General features: G+C 29.9%; 3 protein-coding genes across 3 annotated transcripts in view; all 3 read right to left on the bottom strand.

Moving 5' to 3' along the window:
• Positions 1-3,153, bottom strand: part of LOC113805539 (endochitinase-like) — a 15,568-nt gene extending 12,415 nt beyond the window's left edge. Inside the window, exons 1-2 of the mRNA XM_070123156.1 lie at positions 3,025-3,153; positions 452-541 (exon numbers count right to left, since the gene is read on the bottom strand). Coding sequence (XP_069979257.1) covers positions 452-539 — 88 coding nt within the window. The 5' untranslated portion in view covers positions 540-541; positions 3,025-3,153. The remainder of the gene's footprint in view (positions 1-451; positions 542-3,024) is intronic.
• The window catches only part of LOC113805547 (endochitinase-like), a 189,108-nt gene that overhangs the window by 143,777 nt on the left and 17,831 nt on the right, over positions 1-27,500 (bottom strand). The gene's annotated exons all lie outside the window — the stretch shown is intronic.
• LOC113816726 (endochitinase) overlaps positions 11,287-27,500 on the bottom strand; it is a 23,456-nt gene continuing 7,242 nt past the window's right edge. Inside the window, exons 9-14 of the mRNA XM_070123157.1 lie at positions 16,249-16,327; positions 14,974-15,124; positions 13,936-14,002; positions 13,507-13,650; positions 12,465-12,612; positions 11,287-11,963 (exon numbers count right to left, since the gene is read on the bottom strand). Of these exons, the coding sequence (XP_069979258.1) occupies positions 11,827-11,963; positions 12,465-12,612; positions 13,507-13,650; positions 13,936-14,002; positions 14,974-15,124; positions 16,249-16,327 (726 nt within the window). The 3' untranslated portion in view covers positions 11,287-11,826. The remainder of the gene's footprint in view (positions 11,964-12,464; positions 12,613-13,506; positions 13,651-13,935; positions 14,003-14,973; positions 15,125-16,248; positions 16,328-27,500) is intronic.

Genomic DNA, 27,500 nt, shown 5'->3' with positions numbered 1-27,500 from the left:
AGTTTGGGTTATTTAAGGTTGTGGTTCTCAGTCTCGAGGGTGAAGGATATATCCCCTGTGGGTAATATGGCTGGTATAGCGTGTGTATTAGTATTATGTCTTTTTTTTATCTTTTTATTAATATGGCTGGTATAGTGTGTGTATTAGTAATATGTCTTTTTTTGTGTTTTTATGATTGTATTTTGTATATTTTTTGTCTTTAGATAGATGGACATATGGGGAGGGGGAATAGCAGGTTTTAACACTCTATCAGACCAAAGAGATTGAAGATAACTTACCAAAATAAAGGAAAAGAAAATTTCTAATTCTAAAAACCATACTCACCACGCACTTATGTACATGTACGCATGAGTCTGCAACAAAACCGAAGAGATAAAACAAAAAAATAGCACAAAAAGCGGGGGGGGAAAAAAAGTTATCAGCGACACTTTTTTTATCAAACTGTACCCACCTGTGGACGAGGAGGAGTTGGAGGAGCGAGGGAGGGCGACGCTCAGCCCGGCCACCAGCAACACCAACAGGAATTTCAAGTCTCCCATTTCTGTCGAAGATTACGTGAAAGGCTGTCGATCATGGGTGGGGGGGGGGGGGAGTCGAAAGGATTAAGACTTAATTAAATGTCTTAGGTTTGATTAAAAGTCCTAGGTTTAATTAAAAGTCCTAGGCTTAATTAAAAGTCATATGTTTGATTAAAGGTCCTAAGCCCAAGCAAAAGTCCCAGGTTTAATCAAGTCCTAAATCTAATTAAAAGTCCTAGGCTTAATTAAAAGCCCTAGGCTTAATTAAAAGTCCTAGGCTTATTTAAAAGTCCTAGGATTAATTAAAAGTCCTAGGTTTAATAAAAATTCCTAAATCTAATTAAAAGTCCTAGGCTTAATTAAAAGTCGTAGGCTTAATTAAAAGTCCTAGGTTTAATAAAAATTCCTAAATCTAATTAAAAGTCCTAGGCTTAATTAAAAGTCCAAGGCTTAATTAAAAGTCCTAGGTTTAATCAAAATTCCTAAATCTAATTAAAAGTCCTAGGTTTAATTAAAAGTCCCAGAGTTAATTAATCGTCCTAGGTTCAATTAAAAGGCCTAATTACCAATGATAGAAGAAAATGTTTATCTTCCTAGTGCAACTTTTTCATATTGGTTGTGAGTGGAAGTCGAAAGAATTAAGTCCTAATTAAAGATTTTCTAATTACCAATGACAGTAGAAGAAATTGTTAAAAGAAAATATTCTTTTTTTTTTCTTTTTTTTTTTAATCTTCCAAGTGGGACTTTTTTCTATGTTAAGATGGTCTAGGGAATTAAGTCTTAATTAAATTTCTCCTAATTACTAGTGATAGAAAATATTCGAAGAACTTTTTGCTATCTTCTGAGTGGGACTTCTAAGTCTAAGGAATTAAGGCTTAATTGAAAGTGTCTTAAATACCCGTGATAGTAATGTTTGTTTTCCGAGTGAGTCACGTGATTTGTAAAGTTTGTGTAAATACTGGTTTATATTCTTGCTATTGTCTTTTATTGTCTAATTTTCTATTTTACTTATTCGTTTATGTTCTAGCAATTATCTTTTATTCCATCTTTTTTTCGATTTTACTTATTCGTTTATATTCTTGCTATTATTTTTCGTTCAATCTAATTTTCTATTTTACTTAGCCGTTTATATTCTTGCTATTATTTTCATTCAATTTAAGTTTCTATTTTACTTATCCGTTTATATTCTTGCTATTATTTTCATTCAATTTGTTTCTATTTTACTTATTCTAGCTTATTTCTATCTTTATTTTATTTATTTATTATTATTATTATTATTATTATTTTTTACTTTACGTACCTTACCTCGCAGCAACTTAATCTATCTTTTGAAAAATTAATTCATCTATTTCTCTATCTTATGGAAGGAAACCCCTTTTTGAGTGCTTCTAAAACCTTCACAATTGAAATCCTAGTGTTCCTTTTTTGATGCCTTACGGTCCAAGATATCAGGTGAAGTTGGCAATTGTTATTTTGTTATATGATATTTTGATTTTATTTGTTGGTTAATTTACTTTCATTTTCATTTCTATTTCTATTTTTAGCCGTTGAACCCGTAGGTCTTCGTGAAACCTAGAATGCAATCTGGAATTCATATTAGTTTCGCGTTATTTATCACTGATTTTTGTATTTTGAACGTATTTGATTTGATGATTTATTTTTTATATACTCCTCTCTATCTCTATTTTTGATATCTTATGCGGCTTGACTGATGAGCTAACGGCGATTCCAGTCTGTAAAGTATCTGCAATTTGATCCATTATTATTTCCGTGTGATGCGGTTTATTATTGTTTTCGTATGCTATGATTAATTATTTTGGTACAATGTAAGCCAATAAACTATAAATCTACGTTTCAATATGATATGACAAAATTTGAATTAATATTCTAATATGATATATTATTTCAGCATAACGATGATCTAACTGGTCTTTTCTCTAATCGGTTTCCGGTGAAAATTTTATTTGATTAGTTTTTTTTTATTTTTGTCTTCTTGATTTGTTTGATGAAATACCAAAAATAAGGTAGATGACAAATACGATAATGATTGAATGAAATAAAACTGAAAATAGGAAGTTCACGTTTTTTCCTAGGATTAAACAAAGAGAAAGAAAAAGACGAATAAATTATTATTCGAAAAGCCAGAAAATCTACGTTCTTTCCCGATGATAAAATTAAGAAAATAAGACAAATCAAAAATCATTCGAAAGGCTACAAAATAATGTGTTTACGTTTTTTTCAAGTAATAAAACCTTCCAGAAATTTGTCAAATAAACAATCATTTCACATCTTTTCCATTGATGAAAAAGAGTGACAAATAAACGTTAAAAAATAATGAACACGTGCTTTTCCCATTGATACAAACATATCATTTTAATGATTCAAATTAACACTCTAAATCCTAAAAAAAAAAAAAAAAGTTCTTTTTTCCAATAATAATAGTGCATTAATAAAAAAATAATACCACCCCACGGGCCCCACAGCAGGCAGACCCCCCTTCACTCACCACCCAGTAGTCCCGTGCTGGCCGAAGGAGGGAGAGACAGCGAGTGAGCGAAAGAGGTGCCTTACCATCGCCTCTTCGCCTTATCAACAAGGGCTGAAGGCTTCCTTATCGTCTAAGACAGTAAATGGGGTCGTTATCTCACCCTGGGATTATGGGAGAGTCTCTGGTGCTAAGGGTAAAGGTCATGCCTCGTCATTTGGGTGAATGGCGGGCGGCCTTGACACGAGGATCTGGCAGTGATAATGATGAGTCTCTGGGTTAGTAGAGTTTGTAACCTGTCGGCATTTTATCTGAGGGTGTCGGTGGTTGGAAGCCCCGAGCGAGAAGTTGCAATTGTCGCCCGGAGGTTACTGCTGTGGCTAGGGACATCGCGGTAGGTTAGGTAGGTTAGGTAGGTAGGTTAAGCTCCCTCGCACCATCCCCCTTCAAACTCCACTTTGTATGACTACTTACTTCACATAAACACCTTTCGGATGGTTTTTGCGTACCCTGAGTTAATCATATCACTTCATTCATTGACAGGATTAACGAGTGTTTTCATCATCATCATCATCATCGTGTCAGGACAAGCTTATACATGTTGATCGAGTCGGCTCAGCTTTGCTTTATCGGACTTCCTTAATAGGTGTGTTTTAAACATATATATCTTTATCCAGTATGTATATTTATTTGTTTATCTATTTATTTGTCTGTCTATTCATTTACCTATTCATTTATTCATATATATATAATCATGCTTATAAAAAATTATCTAGGCTTAATACTTCTTTCCTTCTCTCTCTCTCTCTCTCTCTCTCTCTCTCTCTCTCTCTCTCTCTCTCTCTCTCTCTCTCTCTCTCTCTCTCTCTCTCTCTCTCTCTCTCTCTCTCTCTCTCTCTCTCCCTCTCCCTCTCCCTCTCCCTCTCCCTCTCCCTCTCTCTCTAACTCTCTCTCTCTCTCTCTCTCTCTCTCTCTCTCTCTCTCTCTCTCTCTCTCTCTCTCTCTCTCTCTCTCTCTCTCTCTCCCTCTCCCTCTCCCTCTCCCTCTCCCTCTCCCTCCTCCCTCTCCCTCCCCTCCCTCTCCCTCTCGCTCTCCCCTCCCCTCCCTCCCCCTCCCCCTCCCCCTCTCCCTCCCTCTCTCTCTCTTCCAATTTCTTCCCCACACACTTATTAATAAAACAGAGACACCGCTTATCTAGAGGCTGATCCCCATCAGACACTAGACATAGGGTATCAGATCCCCAACCGGATAAAGACATAGGCCCAATGCCCCTAAATACACAGAAGTAGGTCGCTGTTTGTGTCTCGTGGGTTTATGGGAAGGAGGAGGAGAAGGAGGGGATTAGGAGAGAGAGGAAGGGAGGGAGGGAGTAACAGGAAGGTAGGGAGGGAGGGAGGGAGGGAGGGAGGGAGAGAGAGAGAGGGGGGAGGGAGGCAGAGAGAGAGACAGACAGACAGACAGACAGACGAAATGAAGGAGAGAGAGAAAAAAAAAAGTGAAATAGAGAGAGAGAAAGAGTGACAGCGCCGAAAGTAAAAGAAAAAGATCTTATATTCATTAAAACAGCAATATACTAAAGCAATCTATAGTGAATTATATCATCAGTTATATCTATATCTCCCTTCATATCTGTTTTTTACACTTTTTATCTCTCTGTGGGGCTATTTCTCGCTATATTCTTATCAAAGTGAAAACAGAATCAGATTATATCACGAAAATATGGCCTATAGATCGATATAAATTTAGTGATAGATATGTTTGCAATATAAATAGAATATATTGCAATGATATCTCATATAAAGCAGGTTAGGCGTTGATTTATATTTAACGGTTTTTGAAAATAAATATAATTGAGAAATCGACTTTTTTCCCCGCCTAATCCGATACGATTTGATGCCGAAATGAAAAATTTTTTTATTTTTTTATTTTTTTTTATTATTATTTTTGTTGTTGTTGTTATTGTAGCCAACCTTCTTGAACATAAATCATTGCTGGTGTTGTTGTTTTTTTGTTTTTGTTTTTTATCTATGTTATCTTTTGTTTGTCTCAAGCTTAATGTCACCGGTTTTATCAAAGGAAATGATTTCTTTCTGTGAACACGTGAACAAAACTGATTCCAGACTTGATATAGTTTTGCCATCGATATTTCATTTATTTATCTTTTATTTTTTGTTTTTTCATTCATGTTTTTTTATCCTTTTTTTATTTATCGTTTTTATTTATTTTTATCTATTGTTTTTATTCATTTTTATTTATTGTTTCTTTATCTATATATTCATTTTACTCATCGTTTTTTTTTTCTTTTTCTTTTTTCTTTTTTTTTTTTTTTGCCGCCTGTCACATGTTTCTAAAAATCAATTAACCCAATTATTTTTATTTCTATTTTGCTACCGCGAATCCGTATAAAATCCGTAAACAAAAACAAAAAAATAAAATAAATCTGCCTTATCATCTGTGGATTAACAAGAAAATATTATCATGAAAAAAAAAATAATGTAAACTAATATTACATACATTTTGTTACCATTTGAAATCCAATAAGTTAAATAAGTTAAATAAACCTTTTTGTTACCATTTGAAATCCAATAAGTTAAATAAGTTAAATAAACCTTTTTGTTACCATTTGAAATCCAATAAGTCAAATAAGTTAAATAAACCTTTTTGTTACCATTTGAAATCCAATAAGTTAAATAAGTTAAATAAACCTTTTTGTTACCATTTGAAATCCAATAAGTCAAATAAGTTAAATAAACCTTTTTGTTACCATTTGAAATCCAATAAGTTAAATAAGTTAAATAAACCTTTTTGTTACCATTTGAAATCCAATAAGTCAAATAAGTTAAATAAACCTTTTTGTTACCATTTGAAATCCAATAAGTTAAATAAGTTAAATAAACCTTTTGTACCATTTGAAATCCAATAAGTCAAATAAGTTAAATAAACCTTTTTGTTACCATTTGAAATCCAATAAGTCAAATAAGTTAAATAAACCTTTTTGTTACCATTTGAAATCCAATAAGTTAAATAAGTTAAATAAACCTTTTTGTTACCATTTGAAATCCAATAAGTCAAATAAGTTAAATAAACCTTTTTGTTACCATTTGAAATCCAATAAGTCAAATAAGTTAAATAAACCTTTTTGTTACCATTTGAAATCCAATAAGTCAAATAAGTTAAATAAACCTTTTTGTTACCATTTGAAATCCAATAAGTTAAATAAGTTAAATAAACCTTTTTGTTACCATTTGAAATCCAATAAGTCAAATAAGTTAAATAAACCTTTTTGTTACCATTTGAAATCCAATAAGTCAAATAAGTTAAATAAACCTTTTTGTTACCATTTGAAATCCAATAAGTCAAATAAGTTAAATAAACCTTTTTGTTACCATTTGAAATCCAATAAGTCAAATAAGTTAAATAAACCTTTTTGTTACCATTTGAAATCCAATAAGTTAAATAAGTTAAATAAACCTTTTTGTTACCATTTGAAATCCAATAAGTTAAATAAGTTAAATAAACCTTTTTGTTACCATTTGAAATCCAATAAGTTAAATAAGTTAAATAAACCTTTTTTTGTTACCATTTGAAATCCAATAAGTTAAATAAGTTAAATAAACCTTTTTGTTACCATTTGAAATCCAATAAGTTAAATAAGTTAAATAAACCTTTTTGTTACCATTTGAAATCGAATAAGTTAAATAAGTTAAATAAACCTTTTTGTTACCATTTGAAATCCAATAAGTCAAATAAACCTTATGTGGAAGTAATATTAGTTTTGATGACGTAATCCTTAGAAGCCAGATAGGTTCCTATGTAGACTCTGGAGGTGGCAACGAAAGGAAGATTTGCCCATGAAGGATTTTAAACTCTGGGACTTTTATTATTTATTAATATGTTTTATTCTTTTGTTTTATTATTATTGCCAAGGGGATCTTTCTCTGTCTCACTCTCACTTTCTCTCTGTGTGTGTCTTTGTCTTTGTCTCTCTCTTTCTCTTTCTCTTTCTCTCTCTCTCTCTCTCTCCCTCTCTCTCTCTCCCTCCCTCCTTCTCCTATTCCTTCCCTCCTTCTCCCTCTCTCTCTCCCTCCCTCCCTCTCTCATTCCCTCCCTCCCTCTCTCATTCCCTCCCTCCCTCTCCCCCCCCCTCTCTCCCTCTCTCATTCCCTCCCTCCCTCTCCCTCTCTCATTCCCTCCCTCCCTCTCCCTCTCTCTCCCTCTCTCATTCCCTCCCTCCTCTCTCTCCCCTCCCCTCCCTCCCTGTCTCATTCCCTCCCTCCCCCTCCCTCCCTCCCTCCCCTCCCCTCCCCTCCCTCCCTCTCTCATTCCCTCCCTCCCTCTCCCTCCCTCTCTCTCTCATTCCCTCCCTCCCTCCCTCTCCCTCCCTCCTTTTCTCCCTCTCCCTCACTCCCTCCCTATCTCATTCCCTCTCTCCCCTCTCCCTCTCTCCCTCTCCCTCTTAAATGATGAATAGTTTATCACCAATTATAAAACCGAGACCACTAGCAACGCGAGCAACTGAGTGACAACAAAGATCACACAGCGAGAATTTGAATCCTAAGGAAGGTTCGTTAGAAAAGCCACTTAGGTTAACGGTCTCGTCCTGTCCAATAAAAGCACGTTGACAGAGGGACTTTTTTATTCTTTTATTTGATTATTATTGCCAAGGGGATCTTTCTCTCTCTCTCTCTAACTCACTCACTCACTCACTCACTCTCTCTCTCTCTCTCTCTCTCTCTCTCTCTCTCTCTCTCTCTCTCTCTCATCTCTCTCTCTCTATCTCTCTCTCTCTCTCTCTCTCTCTCTCATTCCCTCCCTCCCTCTCTCATTCCCTCCCTCCCTCTCCTATTCCCTCCCTCCCTCTCTCATTCCCTCCCTCCCTCTCTCATTCCCTCTCTCCACCTCCCCCCCCCCCCTCTCTCCCTCTCCCTCTTAAATGATGAACAGTTTATGACCAATTATAAAACCGAGACCACTAGTAACGCGAGCAACTGAGTGACAACAAAGATCACACAGCGAGAATTTAAATCCTACGAGAATTTGAATCGTTAGAAAGGCCATTTAGGTTAACGGTCTCTTCCTGTCCAATAAAAGCACGGAGAGAGAGGGACTTTTTTTTATTCTTTTATTTGATTATTATTGCCAAGGGGATCTTTCTCTCTCTCTCTCTCTCTCTCTCTCTCTCTCTCTCTCTCTCTCTCTCTCTTCTCTCTCTCTCTCTCTCTCTCTCTCTCTCTCTCTCTCATTCCCTCCCTCCCTCTCTCATTCCCTTCCATCCTCCCTCCCTCTCTCATTCCCTTCCTCCCTCTCTCATTCCCTCCCTCCCTCTCCCATTCCCTCCCTCCCTCTCTCATTCCCCCCCTCCCTCCCTCCCTCTCCCTCCCTCCCTCTCTCATTCCCTCCATCCCTCCCTCTCCTATTCCCTTCCTCCCTCCCTCCCTCTCTCATTCCCTCCCTCCCTCTCCCTCTCTCATTCCCTCCCTCCCTCTCCCTCTCTCATTCCCTCCCTCCCTCTCTCCCCTCTCATTCCCTCCCTCCCTCTCTCTCCCTCCCTCCCTCTCCCCCCCTCCCTCTCCCTCTTAAATGATGAATAGTTTATCACCAATTATAAAACCGAGACCATTAGTAATGTGAGCAACTGAGTGACAACAAAGATCACGCAGCGAGAATTTGAATCCTACGGAAAGTTCGTTAGAAAAGCCACTTAGGTTAACGGTCTCTTCCTGTCCAATAAAAGCACGGAGAGAGAGGGACTTTTCATTCTTTTATTTGATTATTATTGCCAAGGGGATCTTTCTCTCTCTCTCTAACTCACTCACTCTCTCTCTCTCTCTCTCTCTCTCTCTCTCTCTCTCTCTCTCTCTCTCTCTCTCTCTCTCTCTCTCTCTCTCTCTCTCTCTCTCTCTCATTCCCTCCCTCCCTCCTTCTCTCATTCCCCCCCTCCCTCCTTCCTTCTCTCATTCCCCCCCTCCCTCTCCCTCTCTCATTTCCCCCTCCCTCCCTCTCCCTCTCTCATTCCCTCCCTCCCTCTCCCTCTCTCATTCCCTCCCTCCCTCTCCCTCTCTCATTACCTCCCTCCTCTCATTCCCTCCCTCCCTCTCTCATTTCCTCCCTCCCTCCCCCTCCCCCCCTCCCTCTCCCCCCCCTCTCTCCCTCTCCCTCTTAAATGATGACCAGTTTATCACCAATTATAAAACCGAGACCATTAGTAACGCGAGCAACTGAGTGACAACAAAGATCACGCAGCGAGAATTTAAATCCTACGAGAATTTGAATCGTTAGAAAGGCCATTTAGGTTAACGGTCTCTTCCTGTCCAATAAAAGCACGTTGAGAGAGGGACTTTTCATTCTTTTATTTGATTATTATTGCCAAGGGGATCTTTCTCTCTCTCTCTAACTCACTCTCTCTTTCTCTCTCTCTCTCTAACTCTCTCTCTCTCTCTCTCTCTCTCTCTCTCTCTCTCTCTCTCTCTCTCTCTCTCTCTCTCTCTCTCTCTCTCTCTCTCTCTCTCTCTCTCTCTCCCTCTCTCTCTCCCCTCCCTCCCTCCCTTCCCCCCCCTCCCTCCCTCTCCCTCTCCCCACCCCCCTCTCTCCCTCTCCCTCTTAAATGATGAACAGTTTAACACCAATTATAAAACCGAGACCATTAGTAACGCGAGCAACTGAGTGACAACAAAGATCACGCAGCGAGAATTTAAATCTTACGGAAAGTTCGTTAGAAAAGCCACTGTGGTTAACGGTCTCTTCCTATCCAATAAAAGCACGTTGAGAGAAAGAGTTTTAGACGTAAAACCGATTTATATAATTCATTAAAAAAAACGATCTTGTCACAATTTGATGTCGGGAATAAGAAAAATGTGTTTTGTTTCTGTGATGGTCGTTTGTCTTGTTGAATGTGTGTTAACAAGTGTTTATAGATCCCTGGAAGTTAGAACAATTCAAATGTAAAGATGTTTGTACAAATATTGTCAATGTTATTTTTGTTACTATCATTATTAGTTCTGTTACTGTTTTTGTCATTGTTGCATTATCATTATCAATATTATCATTATTATTATTATGTTATGTTATTATTAGTTAAAATGATACAATGATAACTATTAATATCATCATTATTATTATCATAGTTATCATTACTCATAATTATATTTACAGTTATCATTATCATTATTACCATTATCACTATTGATATTGTTCGATTTGTTGTTACTATTATAGTCATGATTATCATTGTCATTATTGTTATCATTATCTGTATTAATACCAGTGAGTATCATTCTGTTACTTAAATTATTTTTACTATAATTTGTACTTTTATTGTAACAATGATTTTGACGATAATTATATTTTTTTTATCATTACCTGTTGTTGTCATATAAACATTTTATATGATAATTATATCATAACTATCATTACTATTGTTTAATAGCCATTATCATTACCACTTCAATTCTCTTATTTTATTCCTGTTCCCTCTTCGTTATGTAATTCTTTCATACGTAAAGTTTCTTTTAAATTATAAACAGAATTAACAAAGGTAATAAAAAAATATCAAGGTAAAGATAAAAAAGAATGAAATAAAAACTTATTTTTACGAACCGGAACAAAATGTGTCACTTTTAGGCCCGTTCTCCCTCGCGTTACTACGCGTGACGTCATATCTACCTGATGATGTCATGTCTATGTACACGTTTGGATACAAGTGACATGCCTATTTTTTTTCTCAGAATTAATCAGTGGCTCGAATAGTGTTATTTTATCGCCCAAGAAAATTAATTTCATGGCATAGGCCTATCGTCTTTAAACCGGACCTAAAGCTCCTTGTATCATAGCATGTTTTCAATTTCTTTTAGGCCTATGTTTGTAATTAGTTTCTTATGAGGACTGCGGTCTGCTACTTTTTTATTTCTTTATTTCTAATTATATAATCACTTAAATAGTCTTGTGGATCCTCTTGTATTTGCAACATATTGATCGATTCCAATTTAAAAGAGACAGGTTTGTAAACGATAAACTTCAGTCATAATTATCTTTTTTATTTATTTATATTTATTAACACACCATACCCATGCATGGAATCCGAAGATAATAAAACAATTAATAATGGCTCCTAACTTTTTTTATTGTGGCTTTCGACTAATATATAATAGTTTCCCCTTTAAGTGTCTGCCATCCTTTCTGATTCAGTTATTACTATAATTATAGGACAAGAACACTATATGGAAATGTTCCAATTTATTGATATGTGAGAGATCCTGTAGATACTGTAGGTTAGACAAAATCCACTTTAAATCGAAATCATATTTTTTTTTATTTCCACTATTAGTCCCCAGGTTGAGAAACCCTACTTGGAATAATGTGACGTAAATAATAATAATAATAATAATAATAATAATAATAATAATAATAATAATAATTGTAATGATAACAATAATAATGATAATGATAATAATAATAATAATAATAATAATAATAATAATGATAATAATAATAATAATAATAATAACAAATAATAACAAATAATAATAAAAATAATAATAATAATAATAATAATAATAATAATAATAATAATAATAATAATAATAATAAATAATAATAAAAAATATAATAATAATAATAATAATAATAATAATAATAATAATAATAATAATAACAAATCTTAAAATATAAAAAAATATCAAACAAATAATAATAAAAATGATAATAAAAATAATAACAAATCTTAGAATATAAAAAAAAACATAAAATAAAAAAAAAATCACATAATTGCTACAGCCTTCTCAAACTCTCCTAAACCTTCAGGACACGGCCTCTCCCTCCTCCTCCTCACGGAATCCCCTTCATGGCCTTCTGCAGGAGAGGGGGAACGCGGACTCCGGTGGCCATTGGACCTGACCTGCTCTTGGCCTTTACTGGAGCGCCCTTCAGGTGTCTGGTCTTCTCGCGGACCAGGTTGAGAGGACCTGTGTGTGTTGGTGTTGCTATTTTTGTTATTGTTGTTGTTGTTGTTATTATTGGCAGTGTTATTTCATTATCATTTCATTATTATTATCATCAATATTAAGAGTAATATTACTATTATTATTTTGATAATCATTATCATAATTATTATTATCATTATTATTATTATTATTATTATTATTGTTATTATTATTATTATTATTGTTATTATTATTATTATTATTATTATTATTATTATCATTACTATTACTATTATTATCATTATTATTTTCGTTATTATTATTATCATTATCACTATTGTTATTTTTATTATTATTATTTTCATTATTGTTATCATTATTATTTTCATTATTGTTATCATTATAATTATCATTATCATCACTATCATTATTACAATTCCTATTACCATCATCATCATCCCATATAACGAATTATCCCCATCCTCCCTTACATCATTATTAAATACCATTATCACACCTAACCGTCTCTAGAACCGAACGAACCTGCACGTGGCTTGGTAGCGCGGGCTGGCATGTTGCAGTTGGACGTGTCGACGTTCTGAGGCCAGTCGCAGATGTGGGGTCCCTGGTTCCACACGGTGCCCGGCGGACAGACCTCCAGGTGGGGCACGCCCTCGTAGCACCAGTAGTACTGTGGGGGGAGGGGGGAGGGGGAGGGGAGGGAATGGATAGAGATACGTGTGTGTGGACTCTGCCTATGGTTATTGATACATATACTATGCATGTGAGGTTATATAGGCTCACTCATACACAGGCATGCATGCACGTACACACACGGACGCACACTCACACACACACACATATATATATGTGTGTGTGTTTGTACATATATATATGTGTATATATATATATATATATATATATATATATATATATATATATATATATATATATATATATATATATGCGTTACTTACAACTGAATTATTAAGAAGCATGTAATCCCTGTGTACGAGTATCAGTCACCCCTCTTCGTGGTGATTTAACACGTTTTCTTTGAATCCGAACGGGTCCATGGAAATTAAACATTGGTCGGGAGCCACAGAACGGAAAATGTTTCGGAATATTGATATAGACCTTTGTCTTTCTAACACATATTTTAAGCATATATTTTTCTATAGATCCGCTACTTATCTACTAATATCTCAGTTTTTTTGTAATCTATGCTTGTGATTTTCCTTTCTGCAGTTCTATAGTTAGAGTTTCATGACATGCTTAATGCTATCCATTCAATAGATTCCTTCATTGTATTTTACAACTGCTGGTTTTAATTTTGGTAAATTTAATAGTGTTTAATTTTACAGATATGTGATAGATTTAGAAGTGTTATTACTGCTGATGATCCAAAATAACAAGCACACACACACACACACACACACACACACACACACACACACACACACATACACACACACACACACACACACACACACACACACACACACACACACACACACACACACACACACACGCCTGCAATCCAATGTATGAAGCTGTGTTTCCAGGTCTACTGTTAAGAGCGTACCTTGTCGCAGTCTTCATGGGGCCAGTAGTCCGCCACCGAACAGTCCATGGGCCCGAGGGTGGTGGTGGGGGCGTTGGGGTCCCTGGTGGTGGTGCTGGGGGCGTTGGGGTCCCGGGTGGTGGTAGGTGGGGTCCACCAGGGGCTCTGATCGAAGGAGGGTTGTTAGCGAATTCGTGTAATAGCAAATGTGTTATTTAATCAAATAATAAAGCTTTCTTAGAGACTTTTGAACGATGTGCAAGTTACATTACCCTCGAAGACAAGAATCATTCGAAGTCAGAAACAAAACATATTGTAATATATATAACATAAAGCATATTGAAGAAAGATTAACTAAACTGTGATGAATTTATATGACATTGATATCTGAGCTCAAGCAAGGCCATTATTCATTAAATTCACGAAGGAAATCATTGAAATCAGACTCACAGGGGTGGTTGGCGTCCATGTCGGGGCCACTGGCACGAAGTAATCTTTCATTCCATCATAAATAGTCCTGGAAATAAGAGAGAATAAATATAGTAAGAAGGAAAATGGAGAGAAATGTTTAAAGGCCGATTCTTTGGAGAAAAAAGGTTAACAATCAAATAAATTAGTAAAACCAGGTGATGTGGCGTTGTTTTTAAAAGATTAATATTACTTGGTTAACAAAATCATAAGAAAATCCCAGCATTTTTTTAATAGTTATTCATGAAAAAGACATTTACAAAAAATTACGTTTTTTTCCAATCATGTAAGTCGTAAAAATACTTTTTAATAGACTTTTCTGATCGGTCTATTTCTGAAATATAATCATTCGCCAATTTCTCTATAACGCGTTAAAAATAAATAGATGAAAAATAATTAAATCAATCTCTATACCGCGTTAAAAGGAAAAAAAAAGATAAATAAATAAAGAAATAAACGTAGCACATTGGTTAGATCTTGCATTCAGTCTGTCGTCTCTGTGCTCTTCATAGGAACATGATCATACACATTATTTACCCCATGGCTCGTTTACACCATATACTATTCTATTGTTTCAACTTGACTCATCTGAGAAACGGATTGAGACCACTGTACGGTTTGCCAAGAACAGCCAGCTGGATATTTCAAGCGTCCGTTGCTAAGCCCTGTGCGAAGGGGTGATAGGCCTATGTGTAATCAATGTGTTATTGGGGGAAGGCTAGACCAGTAGCAACTCGAGGAGGTGTCATGGCGTCTGTTTTGATGGTTGTTCAATGAAAATATAACCATTCAGATCATTATTTTCTATCCTTATATATATATATATATATATATATATATATATATATATATATATATATATATATATATATATATATATAAGGATAGAAAATAAGGATTTCAATGGTTATATATATATATGTTTTTGTATTCGTTCCTTACTTTTAATCTCCTTCTTCCCCGTATTTCACAAACGACAACAAACAACCAGCCTCAGCAAACGACCCCAACCGCACTCACTGCATCATGGGGTTCTTCCCCTGGCCGCACCAGTCCTTGTAGTCGTCCTGGTCGATGGCCCACGTCATGGCCCCGAGGAAGCCCATGTCCCGGATGTAGTCCATCTTGATCTTGAGGCTGGCCGGGTCCTCGTAGCCCACCCACTGGTCATCTGGGGCAAGAGGTCAAAGGTTAAGAAGCCTTCACGGAGGTCTTGGGGAAGAGGTCAAAGGTTAAGAAGCCTTCACGGAGGTCTTGGGGATTTATTTAATATTTGAGATTTGTTTTAAGAGTATGTGTTCTGTATGGATTAATAAGCAAATGCACACAAGGGTATATAGTTGGAGGACGAGTGTGAAGGTAGGTCTTGAGGGTGAAGGTAGGTCTCAAGAGGGAAGGTAGGTCTTGAGGGTGAAGGTACGTCCAAGGGGTGAAGACAGGTCTCGAGGGTGAAGCTCTCAAGGGGGAAAGTAGGTCTCAAGGGTGAAGGTAGGTCTTGAGGGGGAAGGTAGGTCTCAAGAGGGAAGGATGGGTCTCGAGAGTGAAAGTACGTCCAAGGGGTGAAGACAGGTCTCGAGGGTGAAGCTCTCAAGGGGGAAAGTAGGTCTCAAGGGTGAAGGTAGGTCTTGAGGGGGAAGGTAGGTCTCAAGAGGGAAGGATGGGTCTCGAGAGTGAAAGTACGTCCAAGGGGTGAAGACAGGCCTCGAGGGTGAAGGTAGATCTCGAGGGTGAATCTCTCAATGGGGAAAGTAGGTCTCGAGGGTGAAGGTAGGTCTTGAGGGGGAAGGAAGGTCTCAAGGGGGAAGGTAACTCTCGAGGGTGAAGGTAGGTCTCAAGGGTCACGGTGATTTGGGGGTCAGGTCAGGGTGTTGGAAAGTTGGTGAAGATGGCATGCAGATCAGAATGATGATGGTGATGATAATAGGAATAATAAAGATATGACGAAAAGAGGAATATTAACAATTAGAAAGGAAGAGGGACGAAAAGTCAGTAAAAAAAAAAAAAAAAAAAAGAGTGAACAAAAACAAACAAAAAAAAAGATAGACGAAAATAATGATAAGAAGAAAGACGAAAACAAGAAGCTAGACCATAATATTAAATAATAATAATAATAATAATAACAATAAGAAAAAAGGAAGAAAATAAACAAAACTAATAATAATAATAAGACAGAAGAAAAGAAGATAAACGAAAAAAAATAAGAAGACAGACGAAAAGAAGAAAAAAGAAAGGAGATAAACGAAAAGAAGAAGAAGACAGATAAATAAACGGAATCAACGCCCAAGAAGTCCTCACCCTTATGCGTGAAGGGAACAAGGCCGACGTCATCGTAGCGGTCCACCCAAGCCGAGTCCTGGACCATCATGCTGCAAATCTATTTTTAGAATAATAGATAAATAGAGATGATGATAAAAAACGATAGATAAATAGAGATGATGATAAAAAACGGTAGATAAATAGAGATGATGATAAAAAACGATAGATAAATAGAGATAATGGTAAAAAAACGATAGATAGATAGAGATAATGATCAAAAACGATAGATAAATAGAGATAATGATAAAAAACGATAGATAAATAGAGATAATGATAAAAACCGATAGATAAATAGAGATAATGATAAAAAACGATAGATAAATAGAGATAATGATAAAAAACGATAGATAAATAGAGATAATGATAAAAACGATAGATAAATAGAGATAATGATAAAAACGATAGATAAATAGAGATAATGATAAAAAACGATAGATAAATAGAGATAATGATAAAAAACGATAGATAAATAGAGATAATGATAAAAAACGATAGATAAATAGAGATAATGATAAAAAAACGATAGATAAATAGAGATAATGATTTAAAAAAAACGATAGATAAATAGAGATAATGATAAAAAAAACGATAGATAAATAGAGATAATGATAAAAAACGATAGATAAATAGAGATAATGATAAAAAAAACGATAGATAAATAGAGATAATGGTAAAAAACGATAGATAAATAGAGATCATGATAAAAAAAAACGATAGATAAATAGAGATCATGATAAAAAAAACGATAGATAAATAGAGATCATGATAAAAAAAAAACGATAGATAAATAGAGATCATGATAAAAAAAAACGATAGATAAATAGAGATCATGATAAAAAAAAACGATAGATAAATAGAGATCATGATAAAAAAAAACGATAGATAAATAGAGATCATGATAAAAAAAAACGATAGATAAATAGAGATCATGATAAAAAAAAAACGATAGATAAATAGAGATCATGATAAAAAAAAACGATAGATAAATAGAGATCATGATAAAAAAAAACGATAGATAAATAGAGATAATGATAAAAAAAACGATAGATAAATAGAGATCATGATAAAAAAAAAACGATAGATAAATAGAGATAATGATAAAAAAAACGATAGATAAATAGAGATCATGATAAAAAAAAACGATAGATAAATAGAGATCATGATAAAAAAAAACGATAGATAAATAGAGATAATGATAAAAAAAACGATAGATAAATAGAGATCATGATAAAAAAAAACGATAGATAAATAGAGATAATGATAAAAAAAAACGATAGATAAATAGAGATAATGATAAAAAAAACGATAGATAAATAGAGATCATGATAAAAAAAAACGATAGATAAATAGAGATCATGATAAAAAAAAAAACGATAGATAAATAGAGATAATGATAAAAAAAACGATAGATAAATAGAGATCATGATAAAAAAAAACGATAGATAAATAGAGATCATGATAAAAAAAAACGATAGATAAATAGAGATCATGATAAAAAAAAACGATAGATAAATAGAGATCATGATAAAAAAAAACGATAGATAAATAGAGATCATGATAAAAAAAAACGATAGATAAATAGAGATAATGATAAAAAAAACGATAGATAAATAGAGATCATGATAAAAAAAAACGATAGATAAATAGAGATCATGATAAAAAAAAACGATAGATAAATAGAGATCATGATAAAAAAAAAACGATAGATAAATAGAGATCATGATAAAAAAAAACGATAGATAAATAGAGATCATGATAAAAAAAAACGATAGATAAATAGAGATAATGATAAAAAAAACGATAGATAAATAGAGATCATGATAAAAAAAAACGATAGATAAATAGAGATCATGATAAAAAAAAACGATAGATAAATAGAGATAATGATAAAAAAAACGATAGATAAATAGAGATCATGATAAAAAAAAACGATAGATAAATAGAGATCATGATAAAAAAAAACGATAGATAAATAGAGATCATGATAAAAAAAAAAAAAAACGATAGATAAATAGAGATCATGATAAAAAAAACGATAGATAAATAGAGATCATGATAAAAAAAACGATAGATAAATAGAGATCATGATAAAAAAAACGATAGATAAATAGAGATCATGATAAAAAAAAAAAAAAACGATAGATAAATAGAGATCATGATAAAAAAAACGATAGATAAATAGAGATCATGATAAAAAAAACGATAGATAAATAGAGATCATGATAAAAAAAACGATAGATAAATAGAGATCATGATAAAAAAAACGATAGATAAATAGAGATAATGATAAAAAAAACGATAGATAAATAGAGATCATGATAAAAAAAAACGATAGATAAATAGAGATCATGATAAAAAAAAACGATAGATAAATAGAGATCATGATAAAAAAAAAAAAAAACGATAGATAAATAGAGATCATGATAAAAAAAACGATAGATAAATAGAGATCATGATAAAAAAAACGATAGATAAATAGAGATCATGATAAAAAAAACGATAGATAAATAGAGATCATGATAAAAAAAAAAAAAAACGATAGATAAATAGAGATCATGATAAAAAAAAACGATAGATAAATAGAGATCATGATAAAAAAAACGATAGATAAATAGAGATCATGATAAAAAAAACGATAGATAAATAGAGATCATGATAAAAAAAACGATAGATAAATAGAGATAATGATAAAAAAAACGATAGATAAATAGAGATCATGATAAAAAAAACGATAGATAAATAGAGATCATGATAAAAAAAACGATAGATAAATAGAGATCATGATAAAAAAAACGATAGATAAATAGAGATCATGATAAAAAAAACGATAGATAAATAGAGATCATGATAAAAAAAACGATAGATAAATAGAGATCATGATAAAAAAAAAAAAAAACGATAGATAAATAGAGATCATGATAAAAAAAACGATAGATAAATAGAGATCATGATAAAAAAAACGATAGATAAATAGAGATCATGATAAAAAAAACGATAGATAAATAGAGATCATGATAAAAAAAACGATAGATAAATAGAGATCATGATAAAAAAAAACGATAGATAAATAGAGATCATGATAAAAAAAAACGATAGATAAATAGAGATCATGATAAAAAAAAAAAAAACGATAGATAAATAGAGATCATGATAAAAAAAACGATAGATAAATAGAGATCATGATAAAAAAAACGATAGATAAATAGAGATCATGATAAAAAAAACGATAGATAAATAGAGATCATGATAAAAAAAACGATAGATAAATAGAGATAATGATAAAAAAAACGATAGATAAATAGAGATCATGATAAAAAAAACGATAGATAAATAGAGATCATGATAAAAAAAACGATAGATAAATAGAGATCATGATAAAAAAAACGATAGATAAATAGAGATAATGATAAAAAAAACGATAGATAAATAGAGATCATGATAAAAAAAACGATAGATAAATAGAGATCATGATAAAAAAAAAAAAAAACGATAGATAAATAGAGATCATGATAAAAAAAACGATAGATAAATAGAGATCATGATAAAAAAAACGATAGATAAATAGAGATCATGATAAAAAAAACGATAGATAAATAGAGATCATGATAAAAAAAACGATAGATAAATAGAGATCATGATAAAAAAAACGATAGATAAATAGAGATCATGATAAAAAAAACGATAGATAAATAGAGATCATGATAAAAAAAACGATAGATAAATAGAGATAATGATAAAAAAAACGATAGATAAATAGAGATCATGATAAAAAAAAAAAAAAAACGATAGATAAATAGAGATCATGATAAAAAAAACGATAGATAAATAGAGATCATGATAAAAAAAACGATAGATAAATAGAGATCATGATAAAAAAAACGATAGATAAATAGAGATCATGATAAAAAAAACGATAGATAAATAGAGATCATGATAAAAAAAACGATAGATAAATAGAGATCATGATAAAAAAAACGATAGATAAATAGAGATCATGATAAAAAAAACGATAGATAAATAGAGATCATGATAAAAAAAACGATAGATAAATAGAGATCATGATAAAAAAAACGATAGATAAATAGAGATCATGATAAAAAAAACGATAGATAAATAGAGATCATGATAAAAAAAACGATAGATAAATAGAGATCATGATAAAAAAAACGATAGATAAATAGAGATCATGATAAAAAAAACGATAGATAAATAGAGATCATGATAAAAAAAACGATAGATAAATAGAGATCATGATAAAAAAAACGATAGATAAATAGAGATCATGATAAAAAAAACGATAGATAAATAGAGATCATGATAAAAAAAACGATAGATAAATAGAGATCATGATAAAAAAAACGATAGATAAATAGAGATCATGATAAAAAAAACGATAGATAAATAGAGATCATGATAAAAAAAACGATAGATAAATAGAGATCATGATAAAAAAAAAAAAAAACGATAGATAAATAGAGATCATGATAAAAAAAACGATAGATAAATAGAGATCATGATAAAAAAAACGATAGATAAATAGAGATCATGATAAAAAAAACGATAGATAAATAGAGATCATGATAAAAAAAACGATAGATAAATAGAGATCATGATAAAAAAAACGATAGATAAATAGAGATCATGATAAAAAAAAACGATAGATAAATAGAGATCATGATAAAAAAAAAAAAAAACGATAGATAAATAGAGATCATGATAAAAAAAACGATAGATAAATAGAGATCATGATAAAAAAAACGATAGATAAATAGAGATCATGATAAAAAAAAACGATAGATAAATAGAGATCATGATAAAAAAAACGATAGATAAATAGAGATCATGATAAAAAAAACGATAGATAAATAGAGATCATGATAAAAAAAAAAAAAAAACGATAGATAAATAGAGATCATGATAAAAAAAAAAAAAAACGATAGATAAATAGAGATCATGATAAAAAAAACGATAGATAAATAGAGATCATGATAAAAAAAAAAAAAAACGATAGATAAATAGAGATCATGATAAAAAAAACGATAGATAAATAGAGATCATGATAAAAAAAAACGATAGATAAATAGAGATCATGATAAAAAAAACGATAGATAAATAGAGATCATGATAAAAAAAAAAAAAAAACGATAGATAAATAGAGATCATGATAAAAAAAAAAAAAAACGATAGATAAATAGAGATCATGATAAAAAAAACGATAGATAAATAGAGATCATGATAAAAAAAACGATAGATAAATAGAGATCATGATAAAAAAAACGATAGATAAATAGAGATCATGATAAAAAAAACGATAGATAAATAGAGATCATGATAAAAAAAACGATAGATAAATAGAGATCATGATAAAAAAAAACGATAGATAAATAGAGATAATGATAAAAAACGATAGATAAATAGAGATAATGATAAAAAAAAACGATAGATAAATAGAGATCATGATAAAAAAAACGATAGATAAATAGAGATCATGATAAAAAAAAAAAAAAACGATAGATAAATAGAGATCATGATAAAAAAAACGATAGATAAATAGAGATCATGATAAAAAAAACGATAGATAAATAGAGATCATGATAAAAAAAACGATAGATAAATAGAGATCATGATAAAAAAAAAAAAAAACGATAGATAAATAGAGATCATGATAAAAAAAACGATAGATAAATAGAGATCATGATAAAAAAAAAAAAAAACGATAGATAAATAGAGATCATGATAAAAAAAACGATAGATAAATAGAGATCATGATAAAAAAAACGATAGATAAATAGAGATCATGATAAAAAAAACGATAGATAAATAGAGATCATGATAAAAAAAACGATAGATAAATAGAGATCATGATAAAAAAAAAAAAAACGATAGATAAATAGAGATCATGATAAAAAAAACGATAGATAAATAGAGATCATGATAAAAAAAACGATAGATAAATAGAGATCATGATAAAAAAAAAAAAAACGATAGATAAATAGAGATCATGATAAAAAAAACGATAGATAAATAGAGATCATGATAAAAAAAACGATAGATAAATAGAGATCATGATAAAAAAAACGATAGATAAATAGAGATCATGATAAAAAAAACGATAGATAAATAGAGATCATGATAAAAAAAACGATAGATAAATAGAGATCATGATAAAAAAAACGATAGATAAATAGAGATCATGATAAAAAAAACGATAGATAAATAGAGATAATGATAAAAAACGATAGATAAATAGAGATCATGATAAAAAAAACGATAGATAAATAGAGATCATGATAAAAAAAACGATAGATAAATAGAGATCATGATAAAAAAAACGATAGATAAATAGAGATCATGATAAAAAAAACGATAGATAAATAGAGATAATGATAAAAAACGATAGATAAATAGAGATCATGATAAAAAAAACGATAGATAAATAGAGATAATGATAAAAAACGATAGATAAATAGAGATCATGATAAAAAAAACGATAGATAAATAGAGATCATGATAAAAAAAACGATAGATAAATAGAGATCATGATAAAAAAAACGATAGATAAATAGAGATCATGATAAAAAAAAAACGATAGATAAATAGAGATAATGATAAAAAAACGATAGATAAATAGAGATCATGATAAAAAAAAAAAAAACGATAGATAAATAGAGATCATGATAAAAAAAACGATAGATAAATAGAGATCATGATAAAAAAAACGATAGATAAATAGAGATCATGATAAAAAAAAAACGATAGATAAATAGAGATCATGATAAAAAAAACGATAGATAAATAGAGATCATGATAAAAAAAAAACGATAGATAAATAGAGATCATGATAAAAAAAAAACGATAGATAAATAGAGATCATGATAAAAAAAAAACGATAGATAAATAGAGATAATGATAAAAAAAACGATAGATAAATAGAGATAATGATAAAAAAAACGATAGATAAATAGAGATCATGATAAAAAAAAAACGATAGATAAATAGAGATCATGATAAAAAAAAACGATAGATAAATAGAGATAATGATAAAAAAAACGATAGATAAATAGAGATAATGATAAAAAAAACGATAGATAAATAGAGATAATGATAAAAAAAACGATAGATAAATAGAGATAATGATAAAAAAAACGATAGATAAATAGAGATCATGATAAAAAAAAAACGATAGATAAATAGAGATAATGATAAAAAAAAAACGATAGATAAATAGAGATCATGATAAAAAAAAAACGATAGATAAATAGAGATCATGATAAAAAAAAAACGATAGATAAATAGAGATAATGATAAAAAAAACGATAGATAAATAGAGATCATGATAAAAAAAAAACGATAGATAAATAGAGATAATGATAAAAAAAAAACGATAGATAAATAGAGATCATGATAAAAAAAAAACGATAGATAAATAGAGATCATGATAAAAAAAAAACGATAGATAAATAGAGATAATGATAAAAAAAACGATAGATAAATAGAGATCATGATAAAAAAAAAAACGATAGATAAATAGAGATCATGATAAAAAAAACGATAGATAAATAGAGATAATGATAAAAAAAACGATAGATAAATAGAGATCATGATAAAAAAAAAACGATAGATAAATAGAGATCATGATAAAAAAAAAACGATAGATAAATAGAGATCATGATAAAAAAAAAACGATAGATAAATAGAGATCATGATAAAAAAAAAACGATAGATAAATAGAGATAATGATAAAAAAAACGATAGATAAATAGAGATCATGATAAAAAAAAAAACGATAGATAAATAGAGATAATGATAAAAAAAACGATAGATAAATAGAGATAATGATAAAAAAAACGATAGATAAATAGAGATAATGATAAAAAAAACGATAGATAAATAGAGATCATGATAAAAAAAAAACGATAGATAAATAGAGATCATGATAAAAAAAAAACGATAGATAAATAGAGATCATGATAAAAAAAAAACGATAGATAAATAGAGATCATGATAAAAAAAAAACGATAGATAAATAGAGATAATGATAAAAAAAACGATAGATAAATAGAGATCATGATAAAAAAAAAACGATAGATAAATAGAGATCATGATAAAAAAAACGATAGATAAATAGAGATCATGATAAAAAAAAAACGATAGATAAATAGAGATAATGATAAAAAAAAACGATAGATAAATAGAGATAATGATAAAAAAAAAACGATAGATAAATAGAGATAATGATAAAAAAAAAACGATAGATAAATAGAGATCATGATAAAAAAAACGATAGATAAATAGAGATAATGATAAAAAAAAACGATAGATAAATAGAGATAATGATAAAAAAAACGATAGATAAATAGAGATCATGATAAAAAAAAACGATAGATAAATAGAGATAATGATAAAAAAAACGATAGATAAATAGAGATAATGATAAAAAAAACGATAGATAAATAGAGATCATGATAAAAAAAAAACGATAGATAAATAGAGATCATGATAAAAAAAAAACGATAGATAAATAGAGATCATGATAAAAAAAAACGATAGATAAATAGAGATCATGATAAAAAAAAAACGATAGATAAATAGAGATCATGATAAAAAAAAAACGATAGATAAATAGAGATAATGATAAAAAAAAACGATAGATAAATAGAGATCATGATAAAAAAAACGATAGATAAATAGAGATCATGATAAAAAAAAAACGATAGATAAATAGAGATCATGATAAAAAAAAAACGATAGATAAATAGAGATCATGATAAAAAAAAAAACGATAGATAAATAGAGATCATGATAAAAAAAAAACGATAGATAAATAGAGATCATGATAAAAAAAACGATAGATAAATAGAGATCATGATAAAAAAAAAACGATAGATAAATAGAGATAATGATAAAAAAAAAACGATAGATAAATAGAGATCATGATAAAAAAAACGATAGATAAATAGAGATCATGATAAAAAAAAAACGATAGATAAATAGAGATCATGATAAAAAAAAACGATAGATAAATAGAGATAATGATAAAAAAAACGATAGATAAATAGAGATCATGATAAAAAAAAAACGATAGATAAATAGAGATCATGATAAAAAAAACGATAGATAAATAGAGATCATGATAAAAAAAAAAACGATAGATAAATAGAGATCATGATAAAAAAAAAACGATAGATAAATAGAGATCATGATAAAAAAAAAACGATAGATAAATAGAGATCATGATAAAAAAAAACGATAGATAAATAGAGATAATGATAAAAAAAACGATAGATAAATAGAGATAATGATAAAAAAAACGATAGATAAATAGAGATCATGATAAAAAAAAAACGATAGATAAATAGAGATCATGATAAAAAAAACGATAGATAAATAGAGATCATGATAAAAAAAAAACGATAGATAAATAGAGATCATGATAAAAAAAAAACGATAGATAAATAGAGATCATGATAAAAAAAACGATAGATAAATAGAGATAATGATAAAAAAAACGATAGATAAATAGAGATCATGATAAAAAAAACGATAGATAAATAGAGATCATGATAAAAAAAAAAACGATAGATAAATAGAGATCATGATAAAAAAAAAACGATAGATAAATAGAGATCATGATAAAAAAAAAACGATAGATAAATAGAGATCATGATAAAAAAAAAAACGATAGATAAATAGAGATCATGATAAAAAAAAAACGATAGATAAATAGAGATCATGATAAAAAAAAAAACGATAGATAAATAGAGATCATGATAAAAAAAAAACGATAGATAAATAGAGATCATGATAAAAAAAAAAACGATAGATAAATAGAGATCATGATAAAAAAAAAACGATAGATAAATAGAGATCATGATAAAAAAAAAAACGATAGATAAATAGAGATCATGATAAAAAAAAAACGATAGATAAATAGAGATAATGATAAAAAAAACGATAGATAAATAGAGATCATGATAAAAAAAAAACGATAGATAAATAGAGATCATGATAAAAAAAAAACGATAGATAAATAGAGATAATGATAAAAAAAACGATAGATAAATAGAGATCATGATAAAAAAAAAACGATAGATAAATAGAGATCATGATAAAAAAAAAACGATAGATAAATAGAGATAATGATAAAAAAAAAACGATAGATAAATAGAGATCATGATAAAAAAACGATAGATAAATAGAGATCATGATAAAAAAAAAAACGATAGATAAATAGAGATAATGATAAAAAAAACGATAGATAAATAGAGATCATGATAAAAAAAACGATAGATAAATAGAGATCATGATAAAAAAAAAAACGATAGATAAATAGAGATCATGATAAAAAAAACGATAGATAAATAGAGATCATGATAAAAAAAAAACGATAGATAAATAGAGATCATGATAAAAAAAAAACGATAGATAAATAGAGATAATGATAAAAAAAACGATAGATAAATAGAGATCATGATAAAAAAAAAACGATAGATAAATAGAGATCATGATAAAAAAAAAACGATAGATAAATAGAGATCATGATAAAAAAAAAACGATAGATAAATAGAGATAATGATAAAAAAAACGATAGATAAATAGAGATCATGATAAAAAAAAACGATAGATAAATAGAGATAATGATAAAAAAAAAACGATAGATAAATAGAGATCATGATAAAAAAACGATAGATAAATAGAGATCATGATAAAAAAAAAAACGATAGATAAATAGAGATCATGATAAAAAAAAAACGATAGATAAATAGAGATAATGATAAAAAAAAACGATAGATAAATAGAGATAATGATAAAAAAAAAACGATAGATAAATAGAGATCATGATAAAAAAAAAACGATAGATAAATAGAGATCATGATAAAAAAAACGATAGATAAATAGAGATCATGATAAAAAAAAAACGATAGATAAATAGAGATCATGATAAAAAAAAAACGATAGATAAATAGAGATCATGATAAAAAAAAAACGATAGATAAATAGAGATCATGATAAAAAAAAAACGATAGATAAATAGAGATAATGATAAAAAAAACGATAGATAAATAGAGATAATGATAAAAAACGATAGATAAATAGAGATCATGATAAAAAACGATAGATAAATAGAGATAATGATAAAAAAATGATAGATAAATAGAGATAATGATAAAAAGAAACGATAGATAAATAGAGATAATGATAAAAAGAAACGATAGATAAATAGAGATAAT

The sequence above is a fragment of the Penaeus vannamei genome, chromosome 6 (assembly GCF_042767895.1).
Source record: "Penaeus vannamei isolate JL-2024 chromosome 6, ASM4276789v1, whole genome shotgun sequence".
NCBI classification, from domain to species: domain Eukaryota; kingdom Metazoa; phylum Arthropoda; class Malacostraca; order Decapoda; family Penaeidae; genus Penaeus; species Penaeus vannamei.
Note: the sequence above shows the minus strand (reverse complement) of the source record. Positions and strands in the feature narration are given on the sequence as shown.